Source organism: Salvelinus alpinus, chromosome 17 (genome assembly GCF_045679555.1).
Source record: "Salvelinus alpinus chromosome 17, SLU_Salpinus.1, whole genome shotgun sequence".
In the NCBI taxonomy this organism is placed as follows: Eukaryota; Metazoa; Chordata; class Actinopteri; order Salmoniformes; family Salmonidae; genus Salvelinus; species Salvelinus alpinus.
Genome location: NC_092102.1, coordinates 3,093,131 through 3,117,806, shown reverse-complemented (window position 1 = coordinate 3,117,806; position 24,676 = coordinate 3,093,131). Strand labels below are relative to the sequence as shown.

Sequence of the window (24,676 nt, the reverse complement as noted above, 5' to 3'; positions counted from 1 at the left end):
ATGCCGATTGGTTGACATTGGGGTGTGCGGGTAGGCTCTGTTGGTGACTATGGATGCACCCAAAGTTTTTGTTGTTGTTGAGACATGCTCAAGTGGGGCTAAATAGTCCGGTCATTATTGTTGTAATCAAATTGTATTTTGTTACTTGACTAACAATATTTCCATGCTACAAGGAACAGTCAATGTACTTCTAATTCCATATACATATAATTTAGAATGAACCTAATTCGAGTGATGCTATGCCTAGCAGGTACATCTAGCTTAAAGACTAGCGTCTAAGGATATGGGTTCTTTAACTCCCTCAGTTGGGGAGGGGTTGGGTGTGTTTGTGGTAGGATCAGGGTATTAGTTTATGAGATGTTTACTACTTTATACTTTCATAATTTAATTTTGTACAAGTTGTATACACTCAACGCAATTTTGTTTCTTTCCTTTTCCCTGTTTCTTATTTTCTTTAAAGATGTCGGCACCTAATAACTATACAGTTATGCCACTTAACATTAGGGGTACTAAATGCCCAGTCAAGCGCAAACGCATTCTGAATGATCTAAAGCAGCATAAGGTTGATATAGCTCTTCTTCAGGAGACACACCTGACTGACTCTGAGCATGATAAACTGGAGAGAGAGTGGGTGGGTCAAGTGTACTATTCATTTTTCACCTCTCGGGAAGAGGGGTGGCCACTCTCATTAATAAGCATTGCCCCTTTCAGATACAATCTCAGATTAAAGACAAAGGTGGTAGGTTTGTGATCATTCAAGGTTTCATTAACACTGAGCCCATTACCATTGTGAATGTGTATGGGGCTAACCATGATGATCCTACATTTTACCAAGACATCTTTTTGAAGTTAACATGCCCATCATCAGATATAATAATGGCAGGGGATTTTAACTTGGTACTGGACCCTTCCAGTGATAGATCTTCCTCTAATAGTATCAACCTCATACAGGCAGCTAAAATGTTAAAGGCAGAAATGAAACATTTTGGACTTGTAGACTTATGGAGAATACACAACTAAATGGTTAAAGAATACTCATTTTACTCCCCTGTCCATAAATTACTCTAGAATGTACTTATTTCTTATTCCTTCAGGCCAGGGAAGTTTAACTACTGTCTGTAATTACTTACCAAGATGTATATCAGATCATTCTGCCCTGCTGGCTTCAGTACCAATCAGTAAAACACAACCACCCTCAAGAAGATTTGGCACATACTTACTAAATAATCCCACATTTGTAACATTTCTGAACACTCATGTAGACATATTTTCTTAGCACCAATAACAACTCTGCCTCCCCCTTAATTATGGTAAGCTCTCCTTGCATATCTGAGGGGGAAAATCATATCCTTTAGTTCAGGTGCTCGTAAGATGTATAAGGCTCAAGTAGATTCGTTGGAGAATGAAATTAGAGATCTGTAAAATGAGCATAGTATAACATTTGACGACTCAACTCCACAAAAATTTGACTCAAAGCGATTGGAATATAACACCCTGACGACCCATACAGCGGAAAATGCTCTTAGGACAACAAAACTACTACGAACATGGAGATAAAGCAGGAAAGTTGCTTGGCAGATAAGACGAGAGGATTTTTACCCAAACTAATTGAGCCTCTTTGCAGTTTAATTATGCCATAGAGACAGAAAAGCTCCCAAACACACTTGAACAGGCACTGATCACAGTTTTTTTTAAACCTGGGAAAGATCCTATGCTTTGTGGGTCGTATAGACCAATATCTCTATTGAGCACTTCATATAAGATTCTTGCGAAACTCATAGCTCTTAGACTGGATAAGGTTCTTCCGGACTTGGTTGATATGGACCAAACATTCTTTGTAAGAAACTGCTCATCTCCTGATAATATCAGAAGATTATTTAATATCATGCATTATGTAGAGAATGACCAAGAATTTGTAGTGGCGACTTCATTAGATGCGGAAAAAGCTTTTGACTGCATAGAATGGAACTACCTGTTTGAAGTTTTACAGAGGATGAATATTGGACCTAAGTATGTTGGTCTGATTAGATTCCTGTACAAATGTCCGGTAGCTCAAATCCTGACTAATGGAAACATTTCCTCACAGTTCTCCCTATCACGTGGCACAAGAGAGTGTTGTCCCGCTAGTCCACTCCTTTTTTCTTTGGCTATAGAGCCACTGGCAGAAGCTTTTAGATCTCATCAATCCATGGTGTTCGTATAGGTGGGCGTGAACATCTGGTCTCGCTATATGCCGATGACATTTTGCTTAACCTCACTAAACCAGAAATGTCACTTTGAACATTAGTTGACATCCTGAAAGAATATGGGACCTTTTCAGGATATAAAATAAACCTATCGAAGGGTGTAATTATGCCTTTTAACAGGGCAGCTATGAAGAACCCAATCTTAGTCCAGCCGTTTTCTTGGAAACCACAGAAAATGACATATCTTAGATTGCAAATTCCTTCTGAAATTATTAAGACATATCAACTGAACAATACTCCACTTCTCAAAAAGGTTGGGGAAGAATTGGATAGATTGCGGGCGGGATTTACCAATTTCTCTTATTGGGCGGGTCAATTGTGTAAAGATGAATATATTACCAAAATTCTTGTACCTTTTTCAAACCTTGCCCTTTCCTATTCCCCCATTTTTTTTCAAACAACTTAATAGGAAGGTGTCTTCATTTCTGTGGAAAGGGAAACCCCCCCCAGAGTGAAACTCACAACTTTATGCTAACCATACTCAAGAGGACTCACTCTACCTGACTTCCAGTTGTATTACTGGGCATCTCAGTTAAAGGCTGTGGGGTTATGGCAAGATACAACAACAAGTTCACCCTCTTGGAGACAGAGGAGTGTCTGACCCCTGCTACATTGGCATCTATACCTTATATTAGCCCACCTAAAGCTTCGCTAGGTCTCATAAACAACCCTTTCATTAAAAACACTTTTAAATATATGGATTGAAGTCTGTAAACAAACAGAAGGGCTTAGATCTATATATGAACAAACACCTTTCTATAATAACCCCATCTTACCCAAAGCCCTGAGAGATGGTATTACATTTTCTTGGTTCAACAAAGGAATTAAAACATTAAAACTACTATCCTTTCAACAACTGGCATCTCATTTTCAGCTACCTCAAACTAATTTCTTCAAGTACCTACAGGTTAGGCATTATATTGCCACTCAGCAGGGAGGTAGGATTCAGCCCATGAGTAAACCTATAATTGATCAACTGTGGCTGGAGAGGAAAGGGGTAAAAGGTTTCATTTCTTACATTTACTCTAGTCTTCAAGCTCTGTTAGGGAATGATGAAGCTCTGAAAGCTTGCATGAAGTGGCATGATGACCGTGGTCTTATTTCTGAGGATGAGAAAAGGGGGAAAGCTCTTTTTAGATGCTCAGCGTCTTTCATTTAACACAAGGCACAAGTTGGTGCAATTCAATATTTTGCATAGGGTCTACTTTACACCAGAGACTGTATAAGATCAATTCTAAGGTGTAAAACGGCAGTGGGCACACTTATGCATACAGTGGGGAGAACAAGTATTTGATACACTGACGATTTTGCAGGTTTTCCCAAAAAAAATCCAGGAAATCACATTGTATGATTTTTAAGTAATTAATTACACGATGTGCCCCAATGTAGCATGATGTTTTGTAAAAAAAGAAATGCCAATAAATATTTTGTATGGCTCCCTATGGAAGCCAAAGGAATTGCATCCAGGGAGCCATTTTACAATATGAGCTTTCTCTTGCATTTCTAAGAGGATGGTCTCTCAAAAAAAACAATTTCCGTTTGGTTTTTCTTTGGAGTTTCTCCTACCATATCTATTGTTATATTCTCCTACATTATTTTAAAATTTCTACAAACTTCAAAGTGTTTTCTTTCAAATGGTACCAAAATATGCATATCCTGGCTTCAGGGCCTGAGCTACAGGCAGTTTGCTTTGGGCATGTTATTCAGGCGGAAATGGAGAAAAGGGGTCCCTAACAAGTTAATGCGAGTGTAGCGAAATGCTTGTGCTTCTAGTTCCGACAATGCAGTAATATCTAACAAGTAATCTAACAAATTCACAACAACTACCTTATACACACACATGTAAGGGATGAATAAGAATATGTACATATAATATATGGATGAGTGATGGCTGTGCGGCATAGGCAAGATGCAGTAGATGGTATAGAGCAGTATATACATATGAGATGAGTAATGTAGGATATGTAAACTTCATTAAAGTGGCCTTATTTAAGGTGACTAGTGATACCTTTTATTAAGTCCATTTATTAAAGTGGCCAGAGATTTGAGTCTGTATGTTGACAGCAGCCTCTCTATGTTAGTGATGGCCGTTTAACAGTCTGATGGACTTGAGATAGAAGCTGTTTTTCAGTCTCTCGGTCCCAGCTTTGATGCACCTGTACTGACCTACCTTCTGGATGATAGCAGGGTGAACATGCAGTGGCTCGGGTGGTTGTTGTCCTTGATGATCTTTTTGGCCTTCCTGTGACTTTAGGTGCTGTAGGTGTCATGAGGGCAGGTAGTTTGCCCCCGGTGATGCGTTGTGCAGACCACACCACCTTCTGGAGAGCCTGCAGTTGAGGGTGGTGCAGTTTCCGTACCAGGCGGTGATACAGCCCAACAGGATGCTCTCGATTGTGCATCTGTAAAAGTTTGTGTGTTTTAGGTGACGAGCCGAATTTCTTCAGCCTCCTGAGGTTGAAGAGGCGCTGTTGCACCTTCTTCACCATACTGTCTGTGTGGGTGGAACATTCATATTGTCAGTACGCCGAGGAACTTGAAGCTTTTCTCCTTCTCCACTACTGTCGCGTCAATGGGGGGGGGGGGGTTCCTAAAGTCCACGATCATCTCCTTTGTTTTGTTGACGTTGAGTGAGAGGTTATTTTCCTGACACCACACTCCGAGGGCCCTCATCTCCTCCCTGTAGGCCGTTTCGTTGTTGTTGGTAATCAAGCCTACCACTATAGTGTCGTCTGCAAACTTGATGATTGAGTTGGAAGCTTGCATGGCCACGCAGTCATGGGTGAACAGGGCGTACATAGCATTCGTACAGAGGTATTCCTCTTGTCCAGATGGGTTAGGGCAGTGTGCAGTGTTATGGCGATTGCATCGTCAGTGGACTTATTGGGGCGGTAAGCAAATTGGAGTGGGTCTAGGGTATCAGGTAGGGTGGAGGTGATATGCTCCTTGACTAGTCTCTCAAAGCACTTCATGATGACAGAAGTGTGTGCTACGGGGCGATTGTGATTTAGTTCAGTTACCTCAGCTTTCTTGAGTACAGGAACAATGGTGACCATCTTGAAGCATGTGGGGACAACAGACTGGGATAGGCATTGATTGAATATGTCCGTAAACGCGCATGCTCTGAGGACGCGGCTAGGGATGCCGTCTGGGCCGGCAGCCTTGCCAGGGTTATCCCGTTTAAATGTTTTACTCACGTTGGCCACGGAGAAGGAGAGCCCACAGGCTTTGGTAGCGGGCCATGTCAGTGGCACTGTATTGTCCTCAAAGCGAGCAAGGAAGTTGTTTAATTTGTCTGGGAGCAAGACGTCGATGTCTGCGACGGGGCTGGTTTTCTTTTTGTAATCAGTGATTGACTGTAGACCCTGCTACATACGTCCCGTGATTGAGCCGTTGTATTGCGACTCTTTGTCTCTATACTGACGCTTTGCTTGTTTTGATTGCCTTGCGGAGGGAATAGCTGCACTGTTTGTATTCGGTCATGTTTCCAGTTGCCTTGCCATGATTAAAAGCGGGGGTTCGAGCTTTCAGTTTTGCGCGAATGCTGCCATCAATCCACGGTTTTTGGTTAGGACATGTTTTAATAGTCACCGTGGGTATGACATCTCCGATGCACTTGCAAATAAACTTGCCCACCGAGTCAGCGTATACATCCATCTTGTTGTCTGAGGCTATCCAGAACATATCCCAGTCCACGTGATCGAAGCAATCCTGAAGCGCGGAATCCGATTGGTCAGACCAGCGTTGGACGGACCTGAGCATGGGCATTTCCTGTTTTAGTTTCTGTCTATAGGCTGGGAGCAACAAAATGGAGTCATGGTCAGATTTGCCGAAGGCAGGGCAGGGGAAGGCTTTGTATGCATCCCAGAAGTTAGACTAGCAATGATCCAGAATGCTAGCAGCCCATGTCTCGCATTCGATATGCTGATAGAATTTAGGAAGTCTCGTTCTCAGGTTAGCTTTGTTAAAATCCCCGGCTACAATAAATGCAGCCTCAGGATGTATGGTTTCCAGTTTACATAGAGTCCAGTGAAGTTCTTTCAGGGCCGTCGAGGTATCTGCTTGGGGGGGGGGGAGAAGATAATGCGGTAGATAATGCGGTCGGCATTTGATTGTAAGGTCTAGCTCAGGTGAACAAAATTACTTAAGTTCCTGTATGTTGTTGTGATTACACCATGAGTCGTTAATTATAAGGCATACACCCCCGCCCTTCTTCTTACCAGAGAGATGTTTGTTTGTCGGCGCGATGCATGAAGAAACCGGGTGACTGTTGCGACTCTCACAACATATCCCGAGTGAGCCATATTTCCGTGAAACAGAGAATGTTACAATCACTGATGTCTCTCTGGAAGGCAACTTGTGCCCTAAATTCGTCTACCTTGTTATCTAGAGATTGGGACATTGCCGAGTAATATGCTCGGGAGCAGTGGATGGTGTGCTCGCCTTCTGAGTCTGACCAGTAGGCCACTCCGTCTGCCTCTCCCGCGGCGACCGCGTTGTTTTGGGTCAGCTTCTGGGATAAGATCCCATGTCCAGGGTGGAGGTTCCGAACAAAGGATCCGCTTCGGGAAAGACTTATTCCTGGTCGTAATGTTGGTAAGTTGTCATCGCTTTTATTTCCAATAGTTCTTCGCAGCTGTATGTAATAACACTTGAGATTTCCTGGGCTAACATGTAAGAAATAATGCATAAAATAATACATAAAAAAACATAACTGCATAGTTTCCTAAGGCGAGGCGACCATCTCTGTCGGCGCCATCTTGCATTGAGTGATGTCTGTTACTTGAACTCTGTGAAGCATTTATTTGGCCTGCAATCTGAGTTGCAGTTAATTCTAATGAGCTTATCCTCTGCAACAGAGGTAACTCTGGGTCTTCCTTTTCTGTGGCGGTCCTCGTGAGAGCCAGTTTCATCATAGCTCTTGATGGTTTTTGCAACTTCACTTTCAAAGTTCTTGAAATTTTCCGTGTTGACTGACCTCATGTTCTAAAGTAATGATAGACTGTCGTTTCTCTTTGCTTATTTGAGCTGTTCATGCCATAATATGGACTTGGTCTTTTACCAAATAGGGCTATCTTCTGTATACCACCCCTACCTTGTCACAACACAACTGATTGGCTCAAACGCATTAAGAAGGAAAGAAATTCCACCAATTAACTTTTAACAAGGCCCACCTGTTAATTGAAATATATTCCAGGTGAGTACCTCATGATGCTGGTTGAGAGAATGCCAAGAGTGTGCAAAGCTGTCATCAAGGCGAAGGGTGGCTACTTTGAAGAATCTCAAATATAAAATATATGTTGATATGTTTAACGCCTTTTAGGTTACTACATGATTCCATATGTGTTATTTCATAGTTTTGATGTCTTCACTATAATTCTGCAGTGTAGAGAATAGGAAAAATAAAGAAAAGCCATTGAATGAGTAGGTGTCAACTTTTGTACTGTTATTGTACATGATGAACATATTATTCAATTCAGCCTTATCGGCAGGTATATGTGTGTAAATATTCTCATATTCTGTCTCCCTCGTCTTAGTTGTGGGTGGGCATGCCCGCCTGGTATGTGGCTGCGTGTCGTGCCAATGTGAAGAGCGGTGCCATTATGGCCAACCTGTCGGACACAGAGATCCAGCGGGAGATTGGCATCAGTAACCCCCTGCACCGCCTTAAACTGCGCCTGGCCATTCAGGAGATGGTGTCCCTCACCAGCCCCTCGGCACCGGCCAGCACACACTCTGTAAGTGATACAATACGTAACAACCTGCACACAAACATTAGCATATGTTCAGTAACATACTTGCTACACATCCAGAAGTTTGAATATGTCTGAGTGAAAATGTATTCAAACTAATCATTTATTCCTTTCCAATCTCAAATTGTCCTCAATGACGTCACAGTCGACCAGTAATATCTGGATGACTCATGCAGAAATGGAGTCATTGACCGCTACCATAAAACCAGTAAGCTGTTTTGTATTTTTGTATTTGATTTAAGTTCCCTTTAGAAAATATCTTATTTCAAAATGTTCAACAAATTAAGACATTTCGTGCAACACAATTATCTAACGATAGTGTATTCATTCGAAACTGTATAAGATTGTATGGTACACATTTAACTGGCTTAAAATCATCAGGCAACTTGAGACTATGCTGAATGAAATGCCATTTATCATTTGTTTTCTTTGTCTTTGTCTCTGATTAGGCATGTATTGCTGCACCTTTCCCCCACTACTCCCCCAATTTCTCTTTGAATGTAGTGTTTCTCCAACTAATTTTCCTTCACTAACAAACTATTCCTCCTTCTGCCCATCCTTCCTTATATATTCTCCTCTCCATAATGCCTCCTGCCATTTACCGTTCTGGCAATCGTTCCTTCTCCCTCTCCCTCTATATCTATCCTTTTTTTCTCCTTCCTTTGCCTGAAGGAAGTGAAGGAGTTCAGCTGGGACCAGGTGAGTTGTTTTTGTCGATAATATTATTATCAGGATCAGCAAAACTATATTGATTATATCACATTGCAAACAGACCATACAGTTGAAGTCGGAAGTTTACATCCACCTTAGCCAAATGCATTTAAACTCAGTTTTTCACAGTTCCTGACATTTATTCCAAGTAAAAATTCCCTGTCTTAGGTCAGTTAGGATCACCACTTTATTTTAATGTCAGAATAACATTTCATCACATTCCCAGTGGGTCAGAAGTTTACATACACTGGGTCAGAAGTTTACATACACTCAATTAGTATTTGGTAGCATTGCCTTTAAATTATTTAACTTGGTTCAGACGTTTTGGGTAGCTTTCCACAAGCTTCCCACAATAAGTTGGGTGAATTTTGGCCCATTCCTCCTGACAGAGCTGGTGTAACTGAGTCAGGTTTGTAGGCCTCCTTGCTCGCACATGCTTTTTCAGTTCTGCCCACACATTTTCAATAGGATTGAGGTCAGGGCTTTGTGATGGCCACTCCAATACCTTGACTTTGTTGTCCTTAAGCCATTTTGCCACAACTTTGGAAGTATCCTTGGGGTCATTGTCCATTTGGAAGACCCATTTGCGACCAAGCTTTAACTTCCTGACTGATGTCTTGAGATGTTGTTTCAACATATCCACATAATTTTCCTAGCTCATGATGCCATCTATTTTGTGAAGTGCACCAGTCGCTCCTGCAGCAAAGCACCCCCACAACATGATGTTGCCACCCCCGTGCTTCACGGTTGGGATGGTGTTCTTCGGCTTGCAAGCATCCCCCTTTTTCCTCCAAACATAACGATGGTCATTACAGTTCTATTTTTGTTTCATCAGACCAGAGGACATTTCTCCAAAAAGTACAATCTTTGTCTCCATGTGCAGTTGCAAACCGTAGTCTGGCTTTTTTTATGGCGGTTTTGGAGCAGTGGCTTCTTCCTTGCTGAGCGGCCTTTCAGGTTATGTCGATATAGGGCTCGTTTTACTGTGGATATAGATCATTTTGTACCTGTTTCCTCCAGAATCTTCACCAGATCTTTTGCTGTTGTTCTGGGATTGATTTGCACTTTTCGCACCAAAGTACGTTCATCTCTCGGAGACAGAACACGTCTCCTTCCTGAGTGGTATGACGGCTGCGTGGTCCCATGGTGTTTATACTTGTGTACTATTGTTTGTACAGATGAACGTGGTACCTTCAGGCGTTTAGAAATTGCTCCCAAGGATGAACCATACTTGTGGAGGTCTACAATTTTTTTTTCTGAGGTCCTGGCTGATTTCTTTTGATTTTCCCATAATGTCAAGGAATGCGGCACTGAATATGAAGGTAGGCCTTGAAATAAGCCACAGGTACACCTCCAATTGACTCAAATGATGTCAATTAGCCTATCAGAAGCTTCTAAAGCCATGACATCATTTTCTGGAATTTTCCAAGCTGCTTAAAGAACAGTCAACTTAGTATATGTAAACTTCTGACCCACTTGAATTGTGATACAGTGATTTATAAGTGAAATAATTTGTCTGTAAACAATTGTTGGGAAAATTATAGTTTGTTAACAAGAAATTTGTGGAGTGGTTGAAAAATGAGTTTTAATGACTCCAACCTAAGTGTATGTAAACCTCTGATTTCAACTGTATATCCCAAATCCAAATGTTCAAATGTTAAATTATTTCATCTATTCTCAGAGAAGATTTTGGAAGGAAATTTAGGAAATTTAAATAAATTGTCTTTCAGAGGCCATCGATTCTCACTGTCTGGTGCTCTCTCTTACCCACTTTTTCTCTCGTTTTTATATCCCGCCTCCCTCTTTCCCCCCTATGTTTTGTATCCCAACACCCCTTCTCTCTCCCTCCCTCTTTGCCCCCCATCTAGATCCTGGCCTACGGGGACATGAATCATGAGTGGGTAGGGAATGAGTGGTTGCCCAGCCTGGGTCTGCCCCAGTACCGTTCCTACTTCATGGAGTCTCTGGTGGATGCTCGCATGCTGGACCACCTCACCAAGAAGGAGCTTAGGGGACAGCTTAAAATGGTGGACAGCTTCCACAGGTTGGATTCAAATAGTTTCAATCAATCTTTGCTGTCATCGAAAGGCATTCCATGTATGGAAGCAGATTCATGCCAAAATCTTCGTATTGATTTGGCACATCTGCTTCCTTAATTTATGTGCTGCATGAAAACAAATAAAATACTGATCATCAACAGAATATTAAACCAAAGGGCATCTTATCTAGTGTCCTCTGCTCAGTTACATATTTCAATGGTTTTTACATGTATTTCTTATCATCATCTCTTTCATTCCTCTTCTCTAGAGGAGAAGGGGTTGGTTGTCACACGTTTTACTCTTGTGTGTATTTCTTAGCACCAGTATACACTATATATACAAACGTATGTGGACACCCCTTCAAATGAGTGGATTCGGCTACTTCAGCCACACCTTTTGCTGACAGGTGTATAAAATTTAGCACACGGCCATGCAATCTCCATAGACAAACATTGGCAGTAGAATGGACTTACTGAAGAGCTCATTGACTTTCAACGTGGCACCATCATAGGACGCCACCTTTCCAACAAGTCAGTTCGTCAAATTTTCTGCTCTGCTAGAGCTGCCTCGGGTCAACTGTAAGTGCTGTTATTGTGAAGTGGAAACGACTAGGAGCAACAACGGCTTTGCCGAGAAGTGATAGGCCAGACAAGCTCACAGAACGGGACTGCCCAAGTGGTGAAGTGCGTAACGCGTTTAAATGGTCTGTCCTCGGTTGCAACACTCACTACCGAGTTGCTTCCAGAGGCAGTTTGGAACATCAGCACGTTCGTCGGGAGCGTCATGAAATGGGTTTTCATGAAAAAGCCTCACCATGCACAATGCCAAGCGTCGGCTGGAGTTGTGTAGAGCTTGTCGCCATTGGACTCTAGAGCAGCTATTTTTCATGTTTCGGGCTAGGCACCTTAGTTCCATTGAAGGGAAACCTTAATGCTACAGCATACGATGACATTCTAGACGATTCTGTGCTTCCATCTTTGTGCCAACAGTTTGGGGAAGGCCCAGTCCTGTTTCAGCATGACAATGCCCCCGTGCACTAAGCGAGGTCCATACAGAAATGGTTTGTTGAGATCGGTGTGGAAGAACTTGACTGGCCTGCACAGAGCCCTGACCTCAACCCCGTCAAACACCTTTGGGATGAATTGGAACGCCAACTGCGAGCCAGGCCTGATCACCCAACATCAGTGCCCGATCTCACTAATGCTCTTGTGGCTGAATTGAAGCAAGTCCCCGCAGCAATGTTCCAACATCTAGTGGAATGATATTTTGGAATGAGATGATCGACGAGCAGGTTTCCACATACTTTTGGTTATGTAGTGTATCTTACAATAATTTTTTCAATATCAGGAGAAAGACCAAAGACTTACTTGGTTTGAAACGGGGACCATTTTTATTCTCCTATCTTATTCCATAAGCCACCACACACTCTGTCCACTTGTGACAACCAGCCCCATTGTGGAATGATGTCACACAGTATGGGGTTGGTTTTTGCTAGAAGTGTATACCTTTTGTTACAGGAAATAAAGCAATATAGTATACAAAAAAATTGCCTTTCTTTGATCGAATGATATTCCTAACAAAATTCAGCATTTTAGGCCGTGAGAATAACAAAGTACCTTTTTAGTAAATTTGTGAGTGTATGCGTGTGTTTGCACATGTGGGTGTGTGACAGAAACAAATATGTGTGAGAGAGGGGCAACAAAGGGAGCTATGCATATATGATGAACAGAGAGTAGCAGTAGCATAAAAGGAGGGATTGGCGGGAGGTGGGACACAATTCAGATAGCCCAGTTAGCCAATGTGCGGGAGCACTGGTTGGTCGGGCCAATTGAGGTAGTATGTCCATGGATGTATGACATGAATTGACCAGGTGTCCGAGTTCTTTCAAAGAATTCACATATTTTAACCTTGAAAATATTAGAGTGCCATTTAGATTGGGAGTAATTAGCACTGTGACAACCAACCCTGGTCTACCCTACTCAATCGTTTTCTTATCTCCAGTTTCTCTGCGTCAGGGTTTTTAATGTGTTTGTGTGTTTGGTTGTGAGGACATCAACAGTAACGCTCTTTTCTCTCTCTTTCTCCCTCTCTTTCTCTCTCTCTCTCGCAGGGTCAGTCTGCATTATGGCATCATGTGCTTGAAGCGTTTGAACTACGACAGGAAGGAGCTTGAAAGGAGGAGGGATGAGAACCAACATCAGAACCAAGGTGAGCATACGTACAGTATACGTACAGGTATCTTGAACCATAACGTATTTGGGGGCTCGTCTGATATTGCCAATGATTGTTGTCTTGCAAATAAAAAGGGTAACTTGGGCTATAACGTCGCCAAATTCTTTGTCTCTCAAATGAAAATGTTCACTGTATTTGTAACCCCACTTGATTGTTATTGTACTACAGTAGCGGCCTCTTTCTGCCCGCTCCCTAGATGTGATGGTATGGTCCAATGATCGAGTGATGTGTTGGGTCCAGGCCATTGGGCTAAAGGAGTTTGCAGATAATCTCACAGAGAGTGGGGTCCATGGGGCCCTCCTTGCCCTGGACGACACGTTTGATTACACCGACCTAGCCCTGCTCCTCCAGATGCCCAATCAGAACACACAGGTACCTTCCCTTCCTGCTACACTCCAAAAAATGCCGGGTTAAAAACGACCCAGTTTGCTAACCCAACGCTAGGGATGGGCTTTTGAAATAATTTCACTATACGAATAATATCATGGTGTCCGGATAGTCTAAATACATTTTACACTTCAATGGGGACTTGCTCGTGCGACTCAAGAGGTGTACTCTGCTTGTTTCAGCACAGAACGGTGCGGGAGGGGCAGAGTGTCTGACATGGAGGGGTAGAGAGAAAGTAGCCAAACCAACTCGCGCAAGTTAGACAACCTATTGCAGCAACACGTTTATCATCTCATCTGGTAGTGTCTGTCTTGACTGCATCAAGTTGAAGTTAAGAAGCTAGCTAGCTACACTAGCCAGCTAAGTTAGCCAGCTAGCTAGCAAGGCTAATTGAGGCTATTTATCTGCGCTCCCCGTCCAACAACTCTATTCATATTAATCAACAGCCCACCTATTGGATGATCATTGTAGCCTACTCTCCCACTTCACTGCCACACATAGAGCCTCTGACAGTAAAGCTGTTTTGATTGACTGACAATAACAAGCTACACGCGTGAAAAGTGTGTAGGCTGCCGGTAAGTCTTTTTTCATGGGCACACTCATAAAAACTGTCATCAAAACTGTCATAAAACTGTTGTTTTATAAACATTTTTAATGTCATGGTCTATCCTTGCATGTAGCAAGGTCACATAGAGAATACAATTTTAGTCAAAGCCTTTTAATAAAAATAAATACTTATTATATTAAATTATTATATATTTATTTTTTTAAATAAAAAAATATATACTCTCACAAGTAATCGAATAATAATGTCTGTTCGGATATTCGGGTAAATATTGGACAGAACACACAATGGGTTATTTTGACCCAGCCAGTTGTGTTGTGTGATTAACCCAATATGTTTGGTTGTTTGGATTACACAAACACTGGCTAATTTCACCATCACTTTCATGCTGGGTTGACCCAGGGGTGAATGACTGCCCCCTCTCATTGAAGCCACGGAAGTTCAAAGCCAACCGTGGTACTGCAGGAATTGTTAGCAGAAAACAGGATCCCCCGTTATAGTGAATGGGAAAATTGCAATCTTCGTGGTAAATGTTTGTGTAAAGTTTTTAAACACAATCATGGTACCAATAATAGCTTGTAATACACCAGATGTACAGTCACCTGACAGTGTATTAAGTACACCCGTCTTCTTCCGGGTCAGACCACCCTTTGCCTACAGAATAGCCTGAAATCTTCGGTGCATGGATTCTACAAGGTTTTGGAAACATTTGTTGCTCAATTGGTATCAAGGGACCTAATGTCTGCCAGGAAAACATTCCCCACACCAGTACACCCCTGCCACCAGCCTGTACTGTTGACACCAGCCAGGATGGGGCCATGGACTCATGCTGCTTACGCCAAATCATGACTCTGCCATCAACATGACACAACAGAAACCGTCCAATTGTCCAGTGTTGGTGATCGTGTGCCCACTGGAGTCACTTCTTCTTGTTTTTAGCTGATAGTGGTGGAACCTGTTGTGGTCGTCTGCTGCAATAGCTGATCCATAGGAAGGATCGACCAGTTGTGCGTTCTGAGATGTCGTTCTGCAAACCACTGTTGTACTGCGCATTTATTTGCCTGCCTGTTCGTGGCCCACCTGTTAGCTTGCACAATTCTTGCCATTCTCTTTCGACCTCACTCATTAATGAGCTGTTTTCGCCCACAGGACTGCCGCTGACTGGATGTTTATTTATTTTTTTGTCACACCATTCTCTGTAAACCCTAGACACTGTCGTGCGTGAAAAGCCCAGGAGGGTGGCTGTTTCTGAGATACTGGATCCGGCACGCCTGGCACCGTCGATCATACCACGCTCAAAGTCGCTTAGGTCACTCATTTTGCACATTCAATCGAACAGTAACTGAATGCCTCGATGCCTGTCTGCCTGCTTTGTATAGTAAGGCACAGCCACGTGACTCACTGTCTGTAGAAATAATAATCTCCGTGACCGTGGATGGTGTACTTAATAAACTGGCCTGTGTGAGTATGTCCTTTAACTTATTATTTTAAAATCGAACACAGAAGAAGTTATATTTGAGTTGCTAATGGCAGCCTGCAGTACACCGGTCGGCCTTCAACTCGAGTTACTCAGTGAGAGGTGAAGCAATCTAGCTAGCCTGCAACATCACTTCCTGGAGTAGCTCAAACTGTGCATGGTATGTCTCCATGAGACGCCATCTTAACCGACTTCATTTGGCTTCAATGCGCTATTGAGTCTTCACATAGGAATGAATGGTGTCACGTGATCGATGGCTTTATCCATTCAAATCAAATTGTATTTGTCACAAGCTTCGTAAACAACAGATGTAGACTAACAGTAAAATGCAGGTAGGGTTAAGGGTAGGGACATCCCAAGGATAACACAAACCATTTTTTTATTCTAATCCATAGGTAATTTGCAGGCGTGGCTTTCAGACAGTTATTTTTGCCCACCCGTGAGAGTAAATGTCATTCCTGTTCATCATGTTAAGTTTGTACGCTGTAAATTTAAATTTTCCATATTCTGATATGAAATGAATAATAATAGTATTTTTAATATTGTAACAAAGTGGTAGCTATCCCAACATTTAGATATGCATAGGCTTTTGACTCATACACTTGTGTGACCCTTATTAAAGCTATAAAAGCATTAGTGTTCAACCTTCATGTGATAACAATACAACAACAGAACAGATTAACCGGAATGACATTTGCACTCATGTGTGGCCAAAAACTACCTGAAAGCCATGCCCCTACTAAGCCACGCCTACGGTCTATCAGCATCAATAACCCAACCTTGCTCTTTTTAAAGTAAACAACCCAACTAAGTGGCCCAATGCCTGCAACCCAGCAGTTGGATCATCCAAACAACCCAGCATATTTTTGTGTACAGTAGTCCAATCAGAACATGCAGGTACTCACCACCAGGGATTTTTCTGCCATGGAAATCTAAGTTTTTTCATATTTATTTTATGATGGAAAAATGCTTTCAGTGTAAACCTAAACAACTAAAACCAGACATAAAGATAATAATGGACCTATATATTTTAATAATATAATGTTTGAGAACTAACAATCACTAAAATAAAAGCTAAGACATTTACTTTAAAGCTGCAATATGTCACTTTTTGGGTGACCTGACCAAATTCATATAGAAATGTGAGTTATAGATCTGTCATTCTCATTGAAAGCCAGTCTAAGAAGCAGTAGATGTGTTCTATGTGCGAGTTCTCTATGCCTACCATTCTTATGTTTAGTTTTTGCATCTTTTAATCTCGTACTTTGATACTTTTGTACACCAGCTTCAAACAAGCTGAAATTTCAATATTTTTCGTTAAAATATATTTCACAGCGATTTAAATGGTACAATGATTCTCTACTTGTTTTTGTTGCTTATTTTGTCACACAAATTGAAATTAGGCAAACTATTCTAATTTTTTTAATCAGGAAATGGCGATGCGATTTCTGCATATCACACCTTTAAAACTGACACAATTTCTTTCAACTCCATTGAGAAACTTGTCCTTAAATTAAAAAAAAAAAAGTCTCTACACAGCCAAGATGGGGTCCTCTAAAATGTTCTCTAAAATCCAGCCATGCCGACGGGCTGACCACTATCCAATCAGAGCACAGGCATCACCCATTCTACTATCTAATAGTCTAATCAGAACAACCATCATTCACCACAATCGCCAACCTACTTCATTTACAACTGTTTTGTAATTCAATGTAATCACTAAATGCCCTTGATAATCTTAATTCTAATCTTAATACACTCATTCTTTCTCTCCCAGGCGAGGCAGATGCTGGAGAAGGAGTACAATGCTCTCATCTCCATGGGAACTGAGAGAAGACCAGATGAGGTAAAAATAATAATAATCAAAGAATGCCAATGAAAACAACATCAATAACGTTATGCTCAATGTTAATGAGTCATACAAGCAAGCGTTACAATCTTTATGAAATGGATTATTTGCTTGCCGAAGGCTTTGCTCATGAAGAAAGGCAGTTTGTTTCTACCAACATTAACTGGGAACCATGTGCATGTATTTTTCCCACATGCTGTTCAATAGTATACCTACAGTTGAAGTCGGAAGTTTACATACACTTAGGTTGGAATCATTAAAACTCGTTTTTCAACCACTCCACAAATTTCTTGTTAACAATCTATAGTTTTGGCAAGTCGGTAAGGACATCTATTTTGTGCATGACACAAGTAATTTTTCCAACAGTTGTTTACAGAGATTATTTCACTTATAATTCACTGTATCACAATTCAAGTGGGTCAGAAGTTTACATATACTAAGTTGACTGTTCCTTTAAACAGCTTGGAAAATTCCAGAAAAGGATGTCAATGCTTTAGAAGCTTCTGATAGGCTAATTGACATAATTTGAGTCAATTGGAGGTGTACCTGTGGACTTCTTTCAAGGCCTACCTTCATATTCAGTGCCTCTTTCCTTGACATTACGGGAAAATCAAAAGAAATCAGCCAGGATCTCAGAAAAAAAAATTGTAGACCTCCACAAGTATGGTTCATCCTTGGTAGCAATTTCTAACTGCCTGAAGGTACCACGTTCATCTGTACAAACAATAGTACGCAAGTATAAACACCATGGGACCACGCAGCCGTCATACCGCTCAGGAAGGAGACGCGTTCTGTCTCCTAGAGATGAACGTACTTTGGTGCAAAAAGTGCAAATCAATCCCACAACAACAGCAAAGGATCTGGTGAAGATTCTGGAGGAAACAGATACAAAATTATCTATATCCACAGTAAAACGAGCCCTATATCGACATAACCTGAAAGGCCGCTCAGCAAGGAAGAAGCCACTGCTCCAAACCGCCATGAAAAGCCAGACTACAGTTTGCAACTGCACATGGGGACAAAGATTGTACTTTTTGGAGAAATGTCCTCTGGTCTGATGAAACAAAAATAGAACTGTTTGGCCATAATGACCATTGTTATGTTTGGAGGAAAAAGGGGGATGCTTGCAAGCCAAAGTACACCATCCCAACCATGAACCCCTGTTAGGGTGCTTTGCTGCAGGGGAGACTGGTGCACTTCACAAAATAGATGGCATCATGAGCTAGGAAAATTATGTGGATATATTGAAGCAACATCTCAAGACATCAGCCAGGACGTTTAAAGCTTGGTCGCAAATGGGACTTCCAAATGGACAATGACCCCAAGCATACTTCCAAAGCTGTGGCAAAATGGCTTAAGGACAACAAAGTCAAAGTATTGAAGTGGCCATCACAAAGCCCTGACTTCAAACCTATAGAAAATTTGTGGGCAGAACTGAAAAAGTGTGTGCGAGCAAGGAGGCCTACAAACCTGACTCGGTTACACCAGCTCTCTCAGGAGGAATGGGCGAAAAGTCACCCAGCTTATTGTGGGAAGCTTGTGGAAGGCTACCCAAAATGTCTGACCCAAGTTAAACAATTTAAAGACAATGCTACCAAATACTAATTGAGTGTATGTAAACTTCTGACCCACTGTGAATGTGATGAAAGAAATAGAAGCTGAAATATATCATTCTCTTTTATTCTGACATTACACATTCTTAAAATAAAGTGGTGATCCTAACTGACCTAAAACAGGGAATATTTACCTGGATTAAATGTCAGAAATTGTGAAAAACTGAGTTGAAATGTTTTTGGCTAAGGTGTATGTAAACTTCTGACTTTAATTAGCACTTGGTAAATCTTATATCATCATACAATATTGTCTCGTTGACAGGATGGCACTAAGACGTTCAGTCGTTCACCCTCGTGGAGAAAGATGTTCAGAGAGAAGGACCTCCGGGGCGTGACCTCTGATTCCTCGGAAACGTTACCCGCCAACTTCCGTGCCTCCGCAATCTCCACGCCCTCCGTCACCCTGAGGAAAGTCCAAAGTGAAGGTGAGGTGGTCGTCTCTTTCATCTCCTTCCCCCTGGGTACCTGCTATTTGAGTCATTGGTTCCATGCTGACCAATCATTTCAGTGTTATCGACTGGAAATCTAGTGTCATTGACTGGTGTTTAAAATCGTAATGCTATCTGTTTCAGTGAACTCCGGGCCCAGGGGTGAGTCAGGGTCAGTGAGAACATATTCCTGCTAGAGATAAGCACACCAGGTGAGAAAAATACTTAATTGCCAAATAATATCATAAACGTGTACAAAGTTGTAAACACTGGTGTAAAGTACTGAAGTAAAAATACTTGGAAGTACTACTTAAGAAGTTTTTTGGGGTATCTGTACTTTACTATTTATATTTTTGACAACTTTTATTTCACTACATTCTTATTGAAAGTATGTACCTTTTACTCCGTACGTTTTCCCTGACACATGAAAGTACTTGCTACATTTGGAATGCTTATTAGCAGGACAGGAAAATGGTCTAATTCACACACTTATCAAGAGAACATCCCTGGTCATCCCTACTGCCTCTGATCTGGCAGACTCACTAAACACATGCTTTGTTTGTAAATTATGTCTTCGTGTTGGAGCATGCCCCTGGCTATCCGTAAATTATAAAAACAAGAACACGGTGCCATCTGGATTGCTTAATATAAGGAATGTGAAATGATTCATACTTTTACTTTTGATACTTAAGTATTTTTTGGAATTACATTTACTTTTGATACTCAGTAGTTGAGTCATTTTCTATTAAGGTATCTTTTACTTTTACTCAAGTATGAAGATTGGGTACTTTTTCCACCACTGGTTGTAAAGTAGTCAATGGTCATTCCTGGCTCAACAAAGCATCAACTTTTTTACATTTTGAATGGTGCTTTTGTCACCTTCTGTAAGTGTCTGAACTTCAGTCACCTAAACATGTCATTTCAGTCATCTCATGCATCCAAACACATTTCAGTAAGTAATATCAGTTATCCAAAAACATTCCACTAATTTCAGTGAGCCATCATCCCAAAATATTTCAGTCCTTTCAGTACTGTCATCAGAACACATTTGTCATTTCAGTCATCTCAGTCATCCAAACACGTTTCAGAAAAGAGCCGACCCACACTGAAATGCAGTTATTTTTTGGTTGCTTCATTATTTATCAACCCTGTCTTTGTTTTAGAGTCCGAAAAAAAATCCACCCAGTTTAAGATGAAGATCATCAACAAAATGGAGAATAGAACACAAACAACAAGAATTCATTTGGAATCCTTCAAGAAACAAGGACAATGTGAGAGAATGGAAAGATGCAAAAATAGAGTGAATGTCCATCTGTCTCTCTCTGTCTCTCTCTCTGTCTCTCTCTCTGTCTCTCTCTCTGTCTGTCTCTGTCTCTGTCTCTGTCTCTCTCTCTTTTTGGGGACTGTCGAGAGAACATGCATACCCGATCTGTTAAAATCTCAGAACGTGGTATTGGGATCGTGTTTCTCAACCTTTTTGTGACATGAACAGGCAAGATAAGGTATTTTCTTTACTAAGGACCCACAAGTTAAGGTCCTTCTCTCTTGGGGAACCATTTACATTAAAACGAGCACTTGAGAACTGACTAAATCAGGTACAGCTAACCATCTGAGGGACCAGTCAGCATCATCCAAGGAACTGATCGGTCCGTGGACCAGAGGTTGAGGAACACTGTGTTAGGACAGAGGGAGAGGGAGGTTACGAAATAAGTTATAAGGGTTATAAACAGTTATGAAGGGAGAGTATGTGAGGGAATGGAATCATGTTCTTAAGCCATAACATTCAACATGAGGTGCACAATGAGAAGGACAATGGACAATGAGTGAAGTGCATTATGACAAAATCCTGTTCCAACAACAAAAAAGTTTGTTAATATGCATGCCAAAACAAAACCATTTTAGAGTGAGATTAATAATATCAATCATGTAATGACATGAAAGCTTGGGTACGGGTAATTTGTAAAATGTGTGTTTTATTTGTATAATTTTTTTGTGTGTGTGTATCTGAACTGTATGTTCATTTTATACTTAGTTAAGACTGACTGTAATTTTTGTTTAAAGTAAATGCGTTTTAAGTTATGGACATTTAAGATAATATTGTATATGTACATTTTAAAAACAACTTATGATTTAAATTAATGAAGAGTAGTGATGATAATTGAAAATAATATAACAATAATGATAATGATTGTAAAAGCTGTAATTAAAAAATACCTGTAAAATGGATGGAAACTAAGTGTTTAATTTCTTGTTCCGCATTATAATTCCTCTTCCAAATAAGGTTTTGTAATCCTTCCTATGGAAGGTCAACAGGAGCAGTTCCTTGCTGTGTTCTTGATTCTTTTTTAATCCTTCCCTCGTATCAGGTTCCCACTGGGCACAAATTGGTTGAATCAACGTAATTTGTCAACGTATTGTGACGTGGAATCTACATTGAAAATACATTGGATTTGAAAAAGTTATCAACGTAAATTGTTTTTTCAATCACTGGATTATGTCATCATTGAAACCAGTTTTCAACATAGATGAACCTTGTATAAAATATGTTGAATTTGTACCTTTTCGAAACAATGTCAAATCTTCAACGTTATATCCACTATCAGAAAAAAAAACTATAGGCTGGGCAGCACCTCCTACTAGAGAATTTATCTACAGTTGAAGTCGGAAGTTTACATACACTTAGGTTGGAATCATTAAAACTCATTTTTCAACCACTCCACAAATGTCTTGTTAACAAACTATAGTTTTGGCAAGTCGGTTAGGACATCTACTTTGTGCATGACAAAAGTAATTTTTACAACAATTGTTTGCAGTCAGAGTATTTAACTTATAATTATCTGTATCACAATTCCAGTGGGTCAGAAGTTTACATACACTAAGTTGACTGTGCCTTTAAACAGCTTGGAAAATTCCAGAAAATGATGTCATGGCTTTAGAAGCTTCTGATAGGCTAATTGACATCATTTGAGTCAATTGGAGGTGTACCTGTGGATGTATTTCAAGGCATACCTTCAAACTCCGTGCGTCTTTGCTTGACATCATGGGGAAATCAAAGGAAATCAGCCAAGACCTCAAACAAAATTGTAGACCTCCACAAGTTTGGTGGATGAACCAAACTTGTAGTAGACACGTTCTGTCTCCTAGAGATGAACGTACCTTGGTGCGAAAAGTGCAAAGTAATGCCAGAACAACAGCAAAGGACCTTGTGAAGATGCTGGAGGAAACCGGTACAAAAGTATCTATTTCCACAGTAAAACGAGTCCTATAAAGACATAACCTGAAAGGCCGCTCAGCAAAGAAGAAGCCATTGCTCCAAAACCGCCATAAAAAAGCCAGACTACGGTTTGCAACTGCACACGGGACAGAGATTGTACTTTTTGCAGGATGGAGGATGGACTGGTGCACTTTACAAAATAGATGGCATCATGAGGCAGGAAATTTATGTGGATATATTGAAGCAACATCTCAAGACATCAGTCAGGAAGTTATAGGTTGGTCGCAAATGGGTCTTCAAAATGGACAATGACCCCACGCATACTTCCAAAGTTGTTGCAAAATGCTTAAGGACAACAAAGTCAAGGTATTGGAGTGACCATCACAAAGCCCTGACCTCAATTCTGTAGAAAATTGTGGGCAGAACTGAAAAAGTGTGTTCGAGCAAGGAGGCCTACAAACCTGATTCAGTTACACCAGCTCTGTCAGGAGGAATGGGCCAAAATTCACCCAACTTATTGTGGGAAGCTTGTGGAATGCTTCCCAAAACGTTTGACCCAAGTTAAACAATATAAAGGCAATGCTACCAAATACTAATTGAGTGTATATGTAACCTTCTGACCTACTGGGAATGTGATGACAGAAATATAAGTTGAAATAAATATTTCCCTACTATTATTCTGACATTTCATATTCTTAAAATAAAGTGGTGATCCTAACTGACCTAAGACAGGGAATTTTTACTAGGATTAAATGTCAGGAATTGTGAAAAACTGAGTTTAAATGTATTTGGCTAAGGTGTATGTAAATTTCCGACTTCAACTGTATATACCGCCATTCATTTGGTCTCCCATCCAGGGTTTTAACCAAGCCCTACTTACATCAAACTCTATTGGTCACATACACATTGTTAGCAGATGTTATTGCGAGTGTAGTGAAATGCTTGTGCTTCTAGTTCTGAAAGTGCAGCAGTATCTAACATGTAATCTAACAATTCCACAACACCTACCTAATACACACTGTTATGAGAATTCCGTTATCAATGTTCATAAACTTAAAAGAATCTACTCAGTCTCCAACCCAGAGTTTGTAAGACTATGGTTGAATTAAACAGACAGAGTCCCAGCTTACAATAGTCAAAATGTTTATTCACGAGAGTACTCTGAAGTCCATTATACAAAGGCATCCATTTTATACTTGCTTCCTACTTACGCACATACTTCCACACAAACAGTAGATATCCTACGCACATACATACACACGAACAGTAGGTGAGTTGTATCCTTCTCCAGAGTTCTCACCACTGTTTATCACTACCCAGCCGACAGTTCCATTCCCCCGAGATTAGAGAAACCTTGAGAAGTACTCCCTGTCCTATCATAAGTTTCTCAGAGTTCTAGCCAGGTTGGGTCAAACACAGTTGAATTTTTCTCTGTATTTTCTTAGGCACACACATACACATACATTTCTCTCCCTCACAGGTCTCTTCTGAACCTAGTTGGACTTACGTTTAATACTTTAGTTATTCCTTATACAGTGGGGAGAACAAGTATTTGATACACTGCCGATTTTGAAGGTTTTCCTACTTCCAAAGCATGTAGACGTCTGTAATTTTTATCATAGGTACACTTCAACTGTGAGAGACGGAATCTAAAACAAAAATCCAGAAAATCACATTGTATGATTTTTAAGTAATTAAATTGCATTTTATTGCGTGACATAAGTATTTGATCACCTACCAACCAGTAAGAATTCCGGCTCTCACAGACCTGTTAGTTTTTCTTTTAGAAGCCCTCCTGTTCTCCACTCATTACCTGTATTAACTGCACCTGTTTGAACTTGTTACCTGTATAAAAGACACCTGTACACACACTCAATCAAACAGACTCCAATCTCTCCACAATGGCCAAGACCAGAGAGCTGTGTAAGGACATCAGGGATAAAATTGTAGACCTGCACAAGGCTGGGATGGGCTACAGGACAATAGGCAAGCAGCTTGGTGAGAAGGCAACAACTGTTGGCGCAATTATTAGAAAATGGAAGATGTTCAAGATGACGGTCAATCACCCTCGGTCTGGGGCTCCATGCAAGATCTCACCTCGTGGGGCATCAATGATCATAAGGAAGGTGAGGGATCAGCCCAGAACTACACGGCAGGACCTG

The 24,676-nt window shown here is 40.9% G+C and overlaps 1 protein-coding gene across 5 annotated transcripts in view; it reads left to right on the top strand.

Annotated features, from left to right (window-relative positions):
- The window catches only part of LOC139541973 (liprin-alpha-3-like), a 63,299-nt gene extending 41,773 nt beyond the window's left edge, over window positions 1–21,526 (top strand). For 4 of the 5 annotated variants that reach the window (XM_071346914.1, XM_071346913.1, XM_071346912.1 and 1 more), the window contains 10 exons: window positions 7,784–7,984; window positions 8,145–8,207; window positions 8,672–8,698; window positions 10,579–10,754; window positions 12,860–12,957; window positions 13,178–13,353; window positions 17,188–17,256; window positions 19,135–19,297; window positions 19,445–19,512; window positions 20,464–21,526. In XM_071346914.1, the coding sequence (XP_071203015.1) occupies window positions 7,784–7,984; window positions 8,145–8,207; window positions 8,672–8,698; window positions 10,579–10,754; window positions 12,860–12,957; window positions 13,178–13,353; window positions 17,188–17,256; window positions 19,135–19,297; window positions 19,445–19,497 (1,026 nt within the window). In that variant the 3' untranslated portion in view covers window positions 19,498–19,512; window positions 20,464–21,526. The other variant, XM_071346916.1, reaches the window with a different exon arrangement.
- The last annotated feature ends 3,150 nt before the right edge of the window (window positions 21,527–24,676 follow it).